At 33.7% G+C, this 19,205-nt stretch overlaps 1 protein-coding gene across 3 annotated transcripts in view; it reads right to left on the reverse strand.

Moving 5' to 3' along the window:
- Positions 1-19,205, reverse strand: part of LOC120629984 (D-beta-hydroxybutyrate dehydrogenase, mitochondrial) — an 82,254-nt gene that overhangs the window by 50,298 nt on the left and 12,751 nt on the right. For 2 of the 3 annotated variants that reach the window (XM_039899094.1, XM_039899095.1), the window contains exons 2-3: positions 9,504-9,632; positions 2,950-3,129 (exon numbers count right to left, since the gene is read on the reverse strand). In XM_039899094.1, the coding sequence (XP_039755028.1) occupies positions 2,950-3,129; positions 9,504-9,617 (294 nt within the window). In that variant the 5' untranslated portion in view covers positions 9,618-9,632. The remainder of the gene's footprint in view (positions 1-2,949; positions 3,130-9,503; positions 9,633-19,205) is intronic. The other variant, XM_039899097.1, reaches the window with a different exon arrangement.

A 19,205-nucleotide genomic window follows, 5' to 3' on the forward strand; every position in this document is an offset into this window, starting at 1 on the left:
CATACTTTTAACTAATTCTATGCCAAAATGTTGATTCGGGGGCGGTTTGTCGGTTGTCCAAAATGTTGGCGGCGGAGTCATTTAGGGGGCGGAGGAAGGACAAACAAATGATAAGAAAGATCTTTTTCCGATTGGATGTGACCGCGGGTTCTATCGCATAATTTGAACAGATAACCCATTGCACCTAGTTAAAAAGAAAAGATCTAATTAATAATTGTGGCATAACTAAATATTCAGTCTTTTTCACGTTGTGACATTTGAATGTTTGTAATTTATTTGTCAGACCCTAAATGTCTCAAAGCTACCTCAATGGAGGTTAGATCCTTTTATTTAAACAAAGCCTAATTATAATTATAACTAGCATCTTCGCTAATTTAGAGTCTCATTTGTACAAATAATAAGAAACACAGATGTCGATATCGCTTATCGTAGCAAAAATACTTTTCTTAGTTTATAAAGGGAGACTGGTAGACTGATGTTACACTCCTTTGAGAACTTAAGATAGATACAATCAGAATAATCACAAATACGACACTGTCACGGTATGAAAAGGTGGTCTTATTGCTAAAACAAATAAAATTATATAAGAATATTCAGCGATTCTGAGCTTCGTACATCTTTAGGTAAAGTATTCCAGCATCAACTATATGATGTTTTCATTCGTTAAAACTAGAAATTTTTGAAATTGCTTAAAAATCCTTTACTGATATTTTTAAAGTGAAAATTTTAATACATCTTCTCAAACTTCTTCGTCTATGTATTGCATTTCGCGTGACGGTCGGCCGCGGTTTAGGGATAAAGTGACAGTGTAGTGTATTATAGACTATTGAATATTGGTTACATTTATAAACTTATTATAACTCTTTGTTTGTACAACACATAAGGAATTATACAAGAAAAAAAGAAACATAAAATTAGAAGTAGAATACAAAAGGCGGGCTATCGCCTTCAGTTGGACAAATAATAAAACTTAACGGCTTTTTCAAATATCGCCAGTGACTTTGTGTTAATAGAATGATTGAAAATAATTTAAAAACAGTTCAAAATGACTCAACGATTATAAAATATTTTTTTCAGGTTTTTAATATGTGTATATAATCTAAATAATTGTAAAGTATTATGTATGCCGTACTCTAAGACACAGATTTCAATAAAAATATTAGTTGGAGACTTAGTCTATTTTTATCATTTCCCTTGATCATTCCCATTTTCCAAGTATAAAATTAAGATTGATGAAGCGATTTTCATACCCTTAATGGAATATTCTATAATGTGAAAAAAGTATCACTTTTACCGTTTTTCATAAAACAACACAATCCTTTTTTAATTTATAAATACGTCAAATATAACTGCACATATTAAAATAACGATAAATAAATTCATTGGTCTGTACAATAAAGATCAACTACGGAAATATATTTATTCTGCAAAATAAATACAATTAATTTCATTTCATCATTGTTAAAAGAACGCTTCATTTATGTGGGTGGATGGGATTACGTTTGTGGGCGAATGTAGGCCACACTTTACCATTGTGGACTTAAAATAATGAGTCCCCAATATAACGTATTTTAAGCGTTAGGGTTTTGTTTTTATCAACTATGTATTTTTTATTCAAAATCTTTTTTATTGTACATCTTTTCACAATAACATGAATAAGAGATCATGTTGAAACGCCCTCACGAATTCTTTATTTCTTGTTTCACACATCGTGGGTTCCTTGAAATCAGAGTGAGGACGCATCTACTAGCGTATCACATATTAGGCCCTCTATTAGGATCTTTTTACTATTAGGCCAGAATCCAAGCAAGAAAAAATCTTGTTTTATACACCACCAAACCGCATTGGAGCAGCGTGGTGGGATATATATCTTCTTAAATCTCTATCTCCTATGAGGGAGGCGGCCTTTGCAAGTTGGACGTTAATACGCTGATGATGAAGATGATAAATATTATTCCATAGAAACAAATATTCAGTTAGTCGTTTGTATTCGGTAATGTACATTATTTATCAATGGAAAACTATTTATAAAAATGGAAAACTCACCGACGACATAAATTAAACTTATATTAAAAAGTAAACAGTATTATTACATCCCGTAGTGATTACGAGCAAGGCGTCTCCAATCACTGTTCCGGTCATTTACTTGCGTAAAAAGTAATTGAATAGGTTCGATCAGCGTTTCAAAACTGCATTACATTTTTTTTTTTATTTCTAGTGTAGTAAACGGAATTATTTTTACTTGAAATACTTTTGATCGGATAAATTAAATGAACAATCGCTGGAAAGACATAAAAAAAATCTCATTTATTACTAGTTTGCCTGCTTACGTGTGGTTTTGTAAACGATCATTATTGCCATGCTCTCTTTATCTAAGAACTAATAAACCCAATAACTGAAAGAACTAGACCTTTGCCTATATTCTATTAAAAAAATCAGTGAATGTACAAAGTTAGAGATAGTGTAGACTGAAGTTTTCCCGCCGCAGCGTTTTGCTTTGTTATTAGTAGGTTTACCTATCGGTTGAATATCTTATGTTGAACAAAGGCTCGTGTTCACTATTTTCCCACAGCAACATAGTCCTGAACAATGGCAAACTTCGGTGTGACCGTGTGCGGCGTCATAGTATTCGACGACCTCCCCGGCGCAGTGGTATGCGATGTGGTATTATAAGTGGAGGTCCCAGGTACGATCCTAGGTTTTTAATTTCTTTGGACGGTGGGAGCCTTCGGTCGTGGCTAGTTACCACCTTACATAAAAATTCGTGTTATCAAGCAGTCTGTGTGAAAACCGATTAGGGGTTTAATATAACTGCTATACTTCTAACATGTTAGCCCGCTGCCGTCTTAGACTGCATCATCGCTTACCACCAGGTGAGATTGCAGTAAAGGGCTAACTTGTAGCGGAATTAAAAAAAGTATTGTTGTTATTTTACTTGAAATAACTAACCTGGAGGTTGTGATAGAACCAAAGCGATCCGGTGACTGATATTGCGAACCACAGGAACAACGTGAATACTGATATTTGGCTGATGTGCATCGCGTTTAGCAGAGCGGACATCACTACGGCGAGTGCGTGGCACAGCACTATTGGGAGCGCGCATCGGTCGATGATGTCCCATGGCACCTCCTACGGATAAAAAAACATATACGTTAACGATTACATTCTGAAAAAAAGGGTTAAAAAGCATCTATCAATGGCCTATAGCGGCCACTGCTGGACTCCCAACGAGATGCTTTGCCCATTATCACTACGCTGAGCAAGAGGGTAGATGGCACAGTAAAAGCACAGAGGAAGCTGCTGCCCGTTCCATTCCCTAAGTCGCCCCCTACGCGGGAAAAGGAGGAGTGGTGGCAACTGTGTTATAATCTGCCGTCACCACACGGCACCACATATTATAGCAAAATATAAAATTAAATTTTTATTAGTAGGTTTCTATTCTTGGATCCAACAAACTTTTAATTACAATTATTATATTATTTTCCAATTTTTTGATTCATTTTAGGAATCATAGAGTTCAAGATAAATTAGAAATTTGTCTTCTTTCCAAACTGCTACCTACACTTGGAGGAAAAATCAGTAGACATTAATAAGTAATTAAACAAATTTGGACAACCAAATAAAAAAAAAAAAAAATATGTTTGCATATTTTATTGTTTTGAATCCCAATGATGAATGACTAAGTAAGAAAACGAATTTTTTAATTTTAGTTATATCGTCATTATTTTTCTGAATCGTGACAAGCGCACAGCCATTTCGTCACAGATATAGTCCAGAATAACATATCTTTTTTATTAATTGTGTGTTAAAATCTACTTATATATATTATGTTTGTTATATATTTATATATATAATGTATATTTTATATTTATATATGACGTAAATTAATTTTAATTATATATGTATTTGTATCTTTACATTTTGGTATTTATGTATCAACACTCTTGGCACTATCCTGTTCTCTTGCTGTAAGTACTATCTACAAAGGTTGCTTGTAAGAGATTGCTTGCAGCAATAAGGCCGCCTTTGCATGTCTACATAGTGTACTGTATACTCCTTACTGTTTCTTTTCCTGTATGTTATACGTGCAATAAAGTGTTTTTCTTTTTTTTGCTGTAAATAGCAACATAGGTTATTAATTGTTTAAGTTCGTTCAATCTCGTTTCGCGGTACTCAGCAATTTAAAAAATGGTACCACCAATTAATTATTTACTATCGTTTAGTTATAACCTCTGGCGTAACTATATCGTTAGGGGCCCGTGGCAAATTTATCGGCTGGGGCCTTCGTTCAAAGTTAAGTAGGTCAACATAAGTTGAAGAGTTTCTTTATAGTAAACTAGCGGTTTCCCGCGGTTACCGTTCGCGTTTATTACGTATTTTTTTCATGTCCTGTGGGAATCATTTGTTTTGCTGGGATAATAAGTTACTCTCGATCCTTTTAACTAACTCGGTGCCAAAAATCAAATTGTTTGGTTTCTTACTTAGGACGTGATGGAAGGACTCGCATTTATACTCATACTTAAATGTGAAAGTGGGTCTTGTAATATTAGTAAGGAATAGGTGTTGCCTACGATTTTTTTTTCCAGCGGTGGCAGTATACAATAAAAGTCGATCATGAAGTTGAAAAAAAAACTTTACGGGTTGAATAAAAAGTCCTGTAAGTAACTGAAATGGTATTCCGTCTTGAACATTAAGCAAACAAGAACACGCGTATATTATATAAGTAGGAAATAAGAGCACACGTTTATTATATTTATACACACGATCTAAATTCGATATATTTTCAGTTACAGTCTATATATAGAAATTCTTGCAAAGAAACATACAGTATTTATTTTACCTGGCTAAGTTTGTTGTGGACTCTTCTTAGACCAGGGCGCGTTTGGAACCCTCCTAGCTTTAGTTTTAAGTTAACGGATGCAGTTATCACCATCACTATTATTAGTGTAACATGTTAAATTTATGAACGCTTCATAAGTACCTGTGATGATGTGATGTTTAGGCCTTCTACATGAATAAACAAAATTTCAATTTGAATTAGAATTTCAATATAAAGGGAGTTGACTCATGTAAAGAAATCTTGCACATGCATAAGTATGTGTCAAACATTCTTAGATGAATCCAATTAAATCTCTAAATAATTCAGGTGTTTGCTAAGAAATGTTAAACTGCATTTCACGGTTAATTGCTGCTTAAATCGTTGTGCACGAAATAAGCCCGCCCACTGCAGTTAAAAAGAGTTATTTGCGAATGTTCTCTGTATTCCAGTTTAAAAATAGAAGGTTTTCAAACCGCACTTTTATTTCTAATTTTAAAACTAGATTTTGCTGTTTTGGTTTTATTGTACCAAAGCAATAGCATGGGGTTCGTTGGAATTCTCAAGAAGGATAGTTGTATTAAAACCTGTCAAGTGCTAGTGCTCTGAGGGTTTGGAAGATAATATTTAATCCTAACTAATATTATAAATACGAAAGTGTGTTTGTTTGTTCTCCTTTCACGCCGTAACTAACAACAAATCAACTTGATCTTTGGCATTGAGTTAGTCGAAAGGACGGCGAGCAATATAGGCCACTTTTCATCCCAAGGAAGCAAACGGCAACGGCATGCATATGATATAAAAGATACTTATTTTAATTCCGCAGCAGCAATATTTTAACAGCAGCTTTTTCGGGATAAATATCCTATGTCAGACTCTAAAATGTAAGCTATATGTGTGCCAGATTTTATCTAGATTACTTAGCTAGTAAAAGCAAACAAACAAACGGAGACACTTTCGCATTTTTAATTCTATCACATCTATCTATGAAATGTCATAGTTTTTCTCATTATTGTGCGGTGACGTTGATAATTACATTCTTTAACTTAAAAAACTAAAGCTTCTAGAGGGTTCCAAACGCGCCCTTAACCTAACTTAAATTAAAAATTTTATTCAAAATTTTAAGGTCCTTCATTTTATTTTATATCTTTTATCTTTGGTTTTCTGCCATATTATCTCGCGTATGAAAACTCGATGTGCAGAGAGTTTGGATGCCTACTGCGAAAGGCGCAAGGGTATTTAATGAGAGTCAACCGAGAATTTTCCATACAACACGAGATAAAAACACAACATTTACCCTTATCACTTCGGTTGCTTAGTGAGTAATTAACATCTTACATTCTCTGAATTCCAAAACTGCCGACATTTAATGTTTTAATTCTATACAATATGGTTGTCGAGAACATTATTGTTTGAAAGGAGCTTTTTACATTTTCGCAGAAATTTTCATTAAATATTTTAACGATAAATATAACAAGGCGATTTATTGCTAGATTTTAATTGAAAGAGGTATAATAATATTTTATCATTTTAAAGTATTCTAGGGATTTTGACATGATTAGAGTCGTGAGCTTAACCACCTGGTTTGTATTGTAGTTGTTGTAAGTACAAAGTTCGATTTCCAGATACGGCTGTAAATTTTTGGATATTGGGATGTTCATTCAAGAAACTGTTGCTAATCCTGATCACTCCTGAGTTAGGAACAATCTAAGAATGATAATGAAGAGGTCCCTAGGGCGATGTAGTATCTACACATTTCAACGCGCCGCGTTCCATAATTTTTTTTACTCAGTTTGTTATGGTTTTTATAAAATCTCGCGGGAATCCCTTTGTTTCACCAAATTAAATCTCTTATGTTATGTGTCAAATTTCATCAAAATTGCTAAAACAAACTAACCAAGCAATAGATAAACGATCGCAGTTTTAATGATTGGTTAAAACGGCACTCAAGTTTTAACAAAGTTATCAAGAAAGTTGCGAGCTGAATATTAATCGAAATCCGAAAACGGAAATTGCTACCTTACATTTTGCTTCAAAGCAATGGATGATAGAAAGCTTTTGCTTTAATTTTAGGCGTGTAGATTATTCTTTTTTTTAATCACACCAAAAAATATGTTTAAAAAAGGCGGACCCATCATAAATAAATTTTCGCAGATAAACTTGGTTTTGAGTTTTAAGTAGTCCATCATAATATAACAGTGACTTTTCCATCCACCCATCATTACATTCCAATTCAACGTTATTTTACTCCAAAAGGTATGTAAAATAAAGATAAAATGACTATTATTTTTAGAATAATTCTATTGTAAATGATTTTTCAATTTTAGAAGTATGAGTATCTAGAATATAATGAAGTTATTTTAAGTTTAACCACTTAAAGAAACAAAAGCTTTTGAGAAATTATCAGAGGATAAATGGAAGGTTGGTTGTATGAGTAAATTAAAATTATCTGAAATTATACGCGGACTAAATCGTAGAAAACTTTAAAAGTAATCATCATATCAACCGATAGACGTGCACTACTGGACATACGTATTTTGTAGGGAGTTCCAAATTCTACGGTTTTGGGCCGCTTGTGTCCAACGGCTACCTGCGACGCGCTTGATGTCGTTCTGTCCGTTAAAAGTAATAGTTTATCTATAACAAATAAACAACCAATCAAATAGTAGATATAAGTAATATAAAAGATTAACTAAACTTTAATACTGATTCCGAGTTACTTTTCCCATTTTTGGAGTTTCAAAATGACAATTTGTAACCTTAAACACGGCATCATCTTAAACCCATTACCCCTTAGTGGCCCAAGCTCAGAATGAGAAAGGTTTAACCCGTAATCCACCACGCTGGCGAAGTGCAGATTCCGTCGTTTTAAGCAGATGAATAATTTAGAATTGTAACATTACAATAAAACGCAATACTGACCCGCTAACACTAGATGGCGTTAGTTGTAGTTGCGTGAAATGTAAATCACGTAATGTGATTAGTAGTAGATCGTAGTACACGCAGTAGATCGTAATAGAAGCACAGATCGTAGTTGTATTTCCTCAGTACACCTCGTACGACACTCGCCGGAAAATAAACTTTAATACTGATTCCGAGTTACTTTTCCCATTTTTGGAGTTTCAAAATGACAAACCATTTTTTTATTTCCAAGGAGCTTCATCTGATCTTCACCAGTTTTAAATCCATACTTCGCTCATTACAATATGGCTGCTACTGAATTGAATACAAACAACTCAACTATGTTGCAATCAATGAATTCAAGTTAAAAAAAGAGGAAAGTTAAAACTTTCGTCGTTGGTCATAGTATGGGGATATTGTTATCCAGTATTAAAAGTTTTTATGTTTTTAAAATGAAGTGTTTTAGTAATAATAGTAAACTTTATTTAGGCCAAAAATATTTTGTACGCAGATTTCTAGATTAAGTATATTAAAAAAAAACATTGTATGTAATATCTATAAATAAAAAATACTTCTTAAAACTTAAGATTTGGTTGCCGGTGCCTTTATCAGGTTAAATAACTTGTTAAATATTGCTATAATGGAAAGTAAAGATAATAAGATAATTCACTGAATGAAAATATTTAAGGCAATTTCTCATAATTTGCAATGTTATGTCGTCAGTAATTAAGCCAAGAAGTAAATGTAAACTAGTAGCTGTAAGTGTATCAATATTTGCTCAGAAGTCGCACTGTGGAAACATTTGTACGGACAACAAATATAACCCGATGTTCAAAGTGCCATAAATATACTGGCTAAAAGTTACTATTTAGAGTGCCTAGTAAAAATACACGTTGAGACTAGAGTCACCAGTAAAAATACACGTCAAAACCTAAATAGCGAATCACTGAACGTTTCGTCAGAGATTGCATGAATAGATAAAGAACGGTTACGAAGTGAGGAAAGAAATAGGACCAGGCTACTTGTCTAACAGTAATTTAGTTTTTCATTCCAATGTAAGTTTTTTAGTAAATTATGAAATAATATGAAAGGAAAATACAGTTTATTGTATCCAATGAAATTATTACAAAAAAAAGGCAGGTGATCTCGGCCAGTCAAGAAAGTGGTAGTAGTCCGGGGACGTACTACCACAATGGTTATTTCTGCCGCCAAGTAGCATTGCTGCGTTGCGGTCTGTGGGGTGTGGTTACCGGTCTTATTACAAGCACATGAGTTGCATCCATTAATTATTTCCATAACTAAAAAATAAGGTCAAAATATGGGAGCCACGGCTTACGTGCTTTCCGAAGCACGGAAGCGAATATCGCCATTTTGTAACCTTAAACACGGCATCATCTTAAACCCATTACCCTTTAGTGGCCCAAGCTCAGAATGAGAAAGGTTTAAGCCGTAATCCACCACGCTGGCGAAGTGCAGATTCCGTCGTTTTAAGCAGATGAATAATTTAGAATTGTAACATTACAATAAAACGCAATACTGACCCGCTAACACTAGATGGCGTTAGTTGTAGTTGCGTGAAATGTAAATCACGTAATGTGATTAGTAGATCGTAGTACACGCAGTAGATCGTAATAGTAGCACAGATCGTAGTTGTATTTCCTCAGTACACCTCGTACGACACTCGCCGGAAAGGTGTGGTGACCACTGTTTTCGTGCAGTGTGACGGCAGACGTCACACTGCACGCTAGGCTATCACCGCAATGATTGCTAAAATTAAAAAAAAAACCTGTGATGCTGAAGGCTGAGATCCTTTAATGAGTGATCCACGTCTGGCCGAAGGACGTCGGTGCATAGACGGCGCTGTGATGGAGGCACGGCGCGTTACATCCCCCGCAGCCATTATTACAGCACACTTCTGTAACAAAGGATACAATAAACAATAAGCATAATCTATCTGAATCTACACTTCTATACTAATCCTCAGTTTATGAATTTATTTGTATTCTAATTTTGTTGTTATTTTTACTATTATAAGGTTATACTAGCTATTGCCCTCGACTTCATCTTCGTTTGATTTATTTTTAAAGCATCCCGTAGGAACAGTTTATTTTGAGAGATTTGTGGCAGAATGAGACTATAGACGTATTTAGTATATTCCTGCTTTCTGTATGCATTCGGTCCTGTTCTACAGATATTTTGAAGTGCCGTATTCTTGCACTAAAATCGGGTGTTTTTTCAGTTATTTTAAATAACTGTTTTGTTTAGGTGTAGTTCTTACATTTATTAAACTTCTTAATTAATTATCCAATAAGAATGAATTAAAAAGTGTTTTAGTGATTTATAAATACCCTTGATGATTATGTATTACCTGCGATACAAATGTAACCCACTTTTGTTTCAAACAACGATCTAATAAAATTTTTCGCAGCACAGACAAAATTTTACAAAATTAAGCTTAATTTGCTATACTCCGCAAAAAGCCGGAGAATCCGATGCGTGCGATGCGTAAAAGGTTAAAGTTTAGCCAAACTAAGGTATGTCAAAACTCTTCCAAGTTAAAAGTTAAAAAAAAATCGCTTTAGCATATCTTATATCTTTTAAGGCTGATTCAAACGCGAACGTAGTCACGGAGGTCCTCTAGTAATAAATATACCGGCAGTACTTAATATCACTAAATTTATTTATATTTATTTGTTCATTTATTTAAGTCGCTCAAAGATGAGAAACTATGACAATCACAATAGCTTGACTTTACGATAACGTGTGCAAACAAAATTCATTTTATCACTTTGTGGCATTTGTTATCGGTTTTTTAGCAGAGCTTTTATTATTATTGTAGTACAGTTCAGTTCGTTAACACTGCTCTGTTATTTGCCGCGAGCGCTTCCAATATATGTTGTTCAAAGGAATAAAAAATATACCTATTACTTACTGAAGCTGGACAAAAAGCGTCGGAAAATGGCCACGTTTGTGGGCTTTTTAGGAAAATATCACCTCTCCAGTTAACATATAATATAAATTATTGTATTTAAGATTAAGCCAGCTATCGAACTCGATGTATAAATCAAACAATAGTAATTATATTTCTCCAAAAGACATTTAGAATATTAACGTAGGTATTATTTTTGTAAGTGTATGTTGAGCAGTTTCGCGCAAAATGGCGGCGTTCTACAAAGTGCCGCCTTGTTTACATCAACCTTAAAATTCAAAATTCAAATTCAAAATTTCTATATTCATGTAGGCCTATCACAGGCACTTATGAAGCGTTCATACATAAATGTTTACATAATTGTAAGAGGATGGTGATAACTTCGTTCGCCAACTTAAACCTAAAGCTACAAGGATTCCAAACGCACCCTGGTCTAAGAAGAGCCCACAACAAACTTAGCCGGGTAATTTTTTTTCCGATATCACCATCTCACAGTAAATTTATATTCAGCTATGAAGCTAGAGCAATTAAAATTTAAGAACACAAAAGGCGAAGGTGTTAATTAACACCGCTCCGCTGTATTAAACACAGCAATGCTACGTGGCGGCAGAAATAGACATGGCGGTAGTTCCTATACTCTTTGACGAGCTCTGATACAAAAAGCTCTACTACTGATAACTAAATAACGTTAACCAGCGACGAAAGTGTTTTGAGGTAATTTATACAGGGAAATAACGTTAACCAGCGTCGAAAGTGTTTTGAAGTAATATATACCAAACGACATGATTTGATATTATATCATCAGACTATTAATACCACACTGCTGGGGACACGACTCTTCTCTCACAACTAAGGTCTCCACTAAGGATGAGAAGGGTTTAACGTCGTACTCCACAACGCTGGCTAAGTAAGTCGTTAGAAATCAAATTTTTAATCAAAAAAGGAACAACCTGTATAATGATGCGTATATTTTGTACTCTCGTTATAATTTTTTTTATTTTGCCTACGTACTTATTTTTATACTACCCACATTTAGCTGTAAATTTTTGTTAAGAACTTATTATTTATCGCCATTTGTCATAATTTAATGATCATTAGTTAGTTTAGTTTAGCATAAATGTAATTGTAGAATTTAGCTTGTTGTATTCACGACCAATGATTGTCGACGGCGCAGGGTGTAAAAGTAAAACTCTTTAGAGTTTATGTTTTACACCTTTTAAATGTAATACTTTTTTTTGTATTTTTCGATTAAATAAAATAAAATATATGAGGTCGAAAGTGCATATTAGTGGAATTGTGGAGAGCTCTCAGGTATACCTTGTGCCTTACCTAATTAATCAGCTACCTAAGTCACTCAAACACACCATAACACATTAAAACACAACAATTTACAATTTCAAAGTACAATAACAGCTAATCTCTAAAAATATGAGTCACCCTGTATTGCGTTGCTCGATGGACGTTCGTGGCATTAACTTGTCACATTTTTAAACTACCTGCTTTTTTATCCACTTAAGATTTAAAAATGTAAATAGCAATAGCTATATTGTTAATAAAGTTATAGGATAAGATTGTTAGTTATTATTAAAATATATTTATAGTACCTGCCTATCTACTACCAATTCTAAACTTCCACCGAGGCACCTACCTACCTACCTATTTATATTGAGGGAATTTTATTTATATGGAATATCTTGATTGATGTAGTAAGTAGGTCAGGTGGGTGTTTATTAATTTCATTAGATGTAACCTTTTGTCGACGGCACGGTGGTGTGCGGTAAAATTCGTAAGAATTTATGATTACACCATAAATAGTTTTAAGTCTACTTGTGAATTTTGCTTAATTAATTAATTTATTATTATTATTATACGTGTTTTGTCACTGTTTCCGTTTACCGTTGGTGTTAGTGATATATAATAGTTTAAAACGCATATTGTTTTGAAAAGATAAAGGTAAGTACCATTACCATGACTTTTTGACTGGTAATTTCTTCATGGAATATCTCACACATTGCAATTTTGGCCTGAACCGGGATTTAACCCAGAACTCGTGACCCTATTCGAACATGCTAACCCCTAGAACACTAAATCGAGTAGGACTTCCATTTGATATAATATCGCCTTGAGAATTTATAAATTAACAGAAGTCAGGTATTGAAAACTTGCATTTGGGGATCTAATGATTTGTGGCATCTGGATTTTGAACAGTTTAGTACTAATAGGATTTAAACTTTACTCGTGCTACATTCAGAGGTTTTGTAACAATATAATATAAAGTTTTTCTTGTTTCCATTAATACGAGTATAATTAGACATCGAAGACATTTATAGCGAAAGTTTCTTAGAACAGATAACAACAACATTTTCGGATCATATAATGAATGTTTGGTTTAGTACGGGAAAATTTGATTGAAATCTCTTTCGCAGAAAATCTGTTTAAAAATATACTGGAAAATGATGGTATAGGTATTACTACCAATACTTATGCACCGTTCTGGGATTAGGTACTAATTAGCGTAAGTTTTTATAAAATTTTCGGAAGTTTAAGAACAAAATCAGGGTTTTGTATTCATCCAATATGCACTATCATTACCTTTAATGCAAATTAACTTTTCTATTAGAATGCTCGGTGGGTATTTTTATCTTTAACCCTGCCTATTGTCCCTCACTATTATATTTGTTATTTTAGTTCTTGTTTTATCATTTTGTTGTGTTTGGTTTGTACAATAAAGCATACTTTCCTTTCATTTCAGTTTAACTTACCAATCTAAAGTGTTTGTCCAATCTTGCAAGCGCTGGGACGGTGTAGGAGTAAGTGAAGTTAAGAAGGCGCAGGATAAATAGTAATAAAGTTTCAAGGTTACTAAGCTCACCGCCATTTGTTAGCGTGAACTAACGAATCCCCAGAGTTTAACCATGGAGTTACAACCTTGGACTTTAATACTTACCTTAACTCTGTAGGTATATTACAGTATCTTATATTGTCGAACCCCCTGAACGCAAAGTATGAGTTATTGGGTAACAGTAAACAGAAAAAAGCATATGACGTGTGTGTTTTATAAAGACACGCAGAGCAGCCAAGAGTAAGGAACTGGCAACGCAGGTACCATGTGTATTAATCGTTAGTTAGTTAGTTATATCGTTATATTTTATAATAATTTTATTTACTTTGGTGCACTGACCCGATCTTCGCAGTTTATTTTATTTGTGTGTATTTTGGTAGCTTTTCTTTTCAATTGTATTTTTTATCAACGCGTTTGAATGATCAGAGACAGTTGTGTTATATTAGCAGAAACTTAAATTGGCGAAATGACAAGACACCTTACGATGGTAAGTAACAAAAACCTCTTCTTACAATGACGTTTATACGACTTAGTAAATTTGCATCATATTTCGTGATTTAGTCACCTAAACCCCAACAACCCAAAAAATTACAATATTGTAAAAAACATGTGTTGGCGATACCTGACTATTAACTACGCTACGCCATAATACATGTTGTGACTTCACTACAAGGTTATTTGATATTGGAATGCTTAAATAGTAATGATTTATATAATTGTCTTTATAAAATTCATTTTAATTCTAATCTAAACATTTGATGTTTTTTTCTAAATAGATTAATAACTATCTAGTTTGTGAAATAACTTACCGGAAACCAATATTGTAATATATTATTATTGCCAACATTGGAAATAGTATCTGAGCCCTATAAAAGTGAAAGCATTGTAGAACATTCATTTTATAAGAGAGGAAACTCTGCCCGATTATTGATCAAATGTAATAAGTGAAAACGTTAAACGAGTATTAGGTATTATCATCCTGTCGCCACGTTCTCAAAACATATAATATATTGAATAGTTAAAATAAATAATCTTTAAAATTTTTTACTTACTGCGACTGTTTATTTTACAGTATATTATATACTCAGGTTGTGTTTGATGAGAGGCGAGATATAAATCGCGCCCAATCAAATAATGATGCCCTTTGATTATCTCAGAATAAATAAGGTTAATTTATATGTTATAGCGGATTCTTGCCATCTTAAATATTGCTAACGAATAGCAATTCGCTCTGATAATAAACTTAGTGTTGGATTTATTAGTTAATAGTTTATATATTACTGCGCGCGTAACATTAACGCTTAGTTAAATTCCAGGATCCCTTCAATATCCCATGTGGTCCCATTTTTCCATCAGGCTAAATCTTAGCCTGATAAATAAAAATTTATCAGGCTAAGATGTGTCAACTTTGGCTAGGAATTCCAATTTTACGTTTATACAGCTTTTTGCTCATGCTTTTATGTTTTGAAAACCCTAACTCAGTTGTTTTTTCCTCTTTTGGTTTTTTCTTTGCGGCACTCAGTGTACAAAATGGAAAACTTGATATATCGCGTTATTGACGAGTAGATACGCGTTCCATCGTGGCACAAGTACTGCAGAAACTGCTCGAAGAATTAATGATGTGTATGGCGGTTGTATCTCAAAAGACAACACGGTAAAGTTGATAATAAAGAATTGAAGACTTTTGTGGAAGCGGGTCAATCGCAAACCCCTTCCGAGATAGCTGCAGACTGCGGGGTTAAATATAAACTGCGGTGTAAGTTGGGAAGGTGAAAAAGCTTGAAATCTTATGAATTGAGTGCAGCGAATCGAAAAACGCGCGTCGACTGTTTTATTACATTATTAAACCGGATCGAATCATTACCTGTGAGTAGATCCTGTACAATAATCGGAAACACTGATCGCAATGGCTGAACATTGACGAAAAAGCCAAATCCTGCTCTGAGCGAAACTTCTCACAAAACAAATTACTTTTGAGCGTTTGGTGTCAGCAACTATAAACCAAGATGGAAAAGCTAGCTGTTAAACAACCGAGGCTGGTCAATCGCTCTGGGACACTGCTGCTTCAGGACAACGCTAGACCACACACTGCACAACGGCTACCAAATTAGAGTAGCTTCAATTTGAATGTCTGAGACAATCACCGTACTCCCCGGACTTTGCTCCAACATATAACTACTTTTTTCGAAATCAGGATAACTTCTTGCAAAGGAAAAAAATCAACTCCAATGGGTCAGTTCAAAGCGCCTTCAAAGATTTTATTGATCCCCGTCCGAATGCTTTTATTATTGTATTATACTTTGTTTAAAAAAAAAGTATTATATTACAAAAAACGACTTTGAACATTTGACTTTGACAAACAGCTAATTTTACATGTAAGGATCTAACAATACTCTGAATGCCTTCTCTTTTAAGATGTTATTTTAAAATTTTCATAAAATAGGTAGGTATAAATACAGTTAACTAAAAACCGAATAAATCTTAAGCATTTATGTTGACCGCAAGCATTTACAATTATTTACTTATTACTGCATAATGTTATTTAATTACTTCATGCTTTTTGAGCCCAAAAGTGTGACAGTAGAGCTAGGTCGATATGATGTGAGGGCCAGCCTGCGGATCGTAAATAGAAAGAGTGCAGCCGCTGTAAATGTCGCGGCTCGTTTTTGACTGCTGCTCACCGCAACCGGACGTGTGTTTATTTATACTACGGGCTACGTTCACGCAAACTGAAACGATGCCCGCCAGATTAATATAAGTTTTGATAGACATCCCGTGGGCGCGGCTTCGTCATTCCTGCTTACGTTCGCCGCTGGAATTCGTTTTAAGATCGGTATCGATGCCAATGCTAATAGTTTATCACTTAACAAATAATCTTTAAAATCGAGTTCAAATCTAAATTAGATAGCCATCATAAATATCTGTGAAATGATACTCAGTGACTAGGACTTTCAGATTAAAACTTCGCTTTGCATTTATAACATTTAACGGGAACGAAAATATATATTTATAGCAAAATAAGATAATTGATTGCCTGAGGGTTCGGTTTTTCTATTGTTATTGAAAATCCACCAAAGCACTAGAATGACACCCACTCGCACTGAATCGTGGTGGACTATTAGGCCTACACCCTTCTCTGAAAGGAGACCCACGATCTGTAGTAAATCAGTAGTAGGTTAATAAATGTGATGATGAATACAATCAGATTACTTATGAAGTATTTAAGGTTATATAAATATCGTATGGTTGTAACTATGGAACCTAAAGTACACTATTGGCAGCCATAGGTTCTTGTCACATACGAACGTAATAAGTTTCTTATGTAGGTGACCCGTTGACCACAACGAAGCAACATACGTCTTAATTATTATATATTTTTTTTCTTTTTCTCCGTCCTGAACTACAACAGTAGTATGTTGTAATTTATTTATTGTGGTTAATAAATATTTATTATTATTAATTCAGAACCAGCAGAAAATTATGGCAATATTGTATAACCTTAAGTAATGCAGCAATTTAAACGTTAATATTCCCGCTTATCTAATCGCAAAATCACTTTAACGGTAGCAACAGTCAAATTTAACTGAAGTCTATTTTTTCTTACATGTGTGTTGTCTATTTTTTCGTACATTAATATAAACAATATTTTTCTCAAAAAAAAATTCATTTCAATTTATTGTGTTTGCTTTTATTATTTTATCGCACTTGTTGAAGTATATCTCATAGTTACGCGCTTTAAAGAACTATCAAAGACGTTAAAATCCAACCAATTCCAAAGCTAATCGTATAACAGCAACTTTAAAGCGGCCGCGTTCACAATTTGAAATTTAAGATAAATGTGACTGCAATAGTTTAAACATTAGAAGTAAGAATAAACTTACAATACGAGTACACCTGGTTACATAAAATTCATAATTCGCTTAAAGGAAGTTGCATAAAATTCTACAATAAACTACCCATTGACATCTTACATCTTGGAGATGTGTCTTAAAAATTTTAATGTTTGTATTAAACGCATGTTTATAAAAAAGTCCTATTACGGTATTAAGGATAAAATAATCGTTAAAAAAGCATTGGTGTGAATTATTGCTCTAGCCACGTTGCTCTGCTAATAATTTTAAATGAGAATGTGAGATAGTGATAACAATAAAAAACCACGCTAAGTTTCTCCTGGGCTTCTTCTTAGACCAGGACGCGTTTGGAACCCTCGTAGCTTTAGTTTAAAGTTTACAATTATGGTAATCGCCATCATCTTACTACCGTAATTCTCATGTAAAGTACTCATTAAAAGTGCCACCTATGGGCCTACTTGAATAAAGATATTTTTGACTTTGACTCTGACTATGTGACATTGCAGTCTTGTAATGCAATTAAATTAGTAGGGGATAAAATATTGTATTAAACAATTTACGGTTTAAAAATTGTACTTTGATTTAGTCGCGGGCGTCTGCAAGTAAACCAGAATATGATATCTTATATAGAGTTAAGACAATGATAATGACTTCGTTGTTAAAGCTAATAAGATTTTACATAAAATGTATAGTTATATACAATTTCAACTAAGAAAATTGCTGTGTAGCGTTAATGCTACGCTAGATAAAGCTCAGATTAAATCTCATTTATTCAACTTATTCTCATCAAAACAGCAAATTAACATTCGTTACTAAATGGTTGCCGTAGATGCAGTAACAATGATAGTAAAGTAAGAAGTTAAAAATGGAAACTTTGAAATTACAATCTTATATTTACTTAATAGAAAGAAAGAAAGAAAAATTTATTTTGTACATGGCGCCAAACATTACTATATTAACGACACCACGTAGTTTTCTAGGTTGTGCCACACATAACATCGAGTATGTTATGTGTGACACAACCTAGAAAAAAGGGCCAGCTCAGAACTGTGCTGCATGCGCCAGTAGGAGCATACAGCGCTGATTTTCAGTTGGCACCTTGTACCAGGTGACACCACGGAAATGCTGGCGTACGCCTGCGAGGTGTGTTCGTTTTACTTTGCGCGCGGTGCCTAAATCCGTCTGCAGAAAGCAGGATACATGCAAATTGATATATATATATATATATATATAATGTCGAGAGTAGGTACCTGAATTTTAATTTAGAAAATTAATAATTGCAGAATATATAAGGATCAAATAAAAAAAGGATTCTAAAATTCCACTATATAAATTTTCGAAAATTCGATGTTCGGTTTTATAAAAATTTAAATTCGCATAAAAACTTCGTTAACAGATGTGTTATGATAACGACTAAGACTACGAGAGGTATCTTTGCATTGTTCGAGTCCATACAGTACTGAAGTTTATCGAAAATGTACTCGTATTTATATCAAAATACCCACAGGCACTATTTCATAAACATTGGCTGTGAATCAAATATAAATTAAAATATTTCTCTAAAACTATTTATACGCTGTTTTACTCCACCACATCTTAGTATGAAAAACTCGAACAGAAAAGAAGAAATAATGCAATATGTATGATACCTAAATTGAAAACATCTTTTTCTCATAAATTCTACTGCTTTCTCGGCTGCTTACTACATTTGGAAAACCCACAATTTATCAAATTTAAATTCATACCAATGTAATTATTATCATAGTATATTCAGAGGTGGTTGTGGCAATTCACCTACAATAACACGTAAAACTTACTAGTTATTCTAAAGTAAACCTTATAAAACCTCAAACACACCCAAACACA

This window comes from Pararge aegeria, chromosome 15, assembly GCF_905163445.1.
Source record: "Pararge aegeria chromosome 15, ilParAegt1.1, whole genome shotgun sequence".
Taxonomy (NCBI): Eukaryota; Metazoa; Arthropoda; class Insecta; order Lepidoptera; family Nymphalidae; genus Pararge; species Pararge aegeria.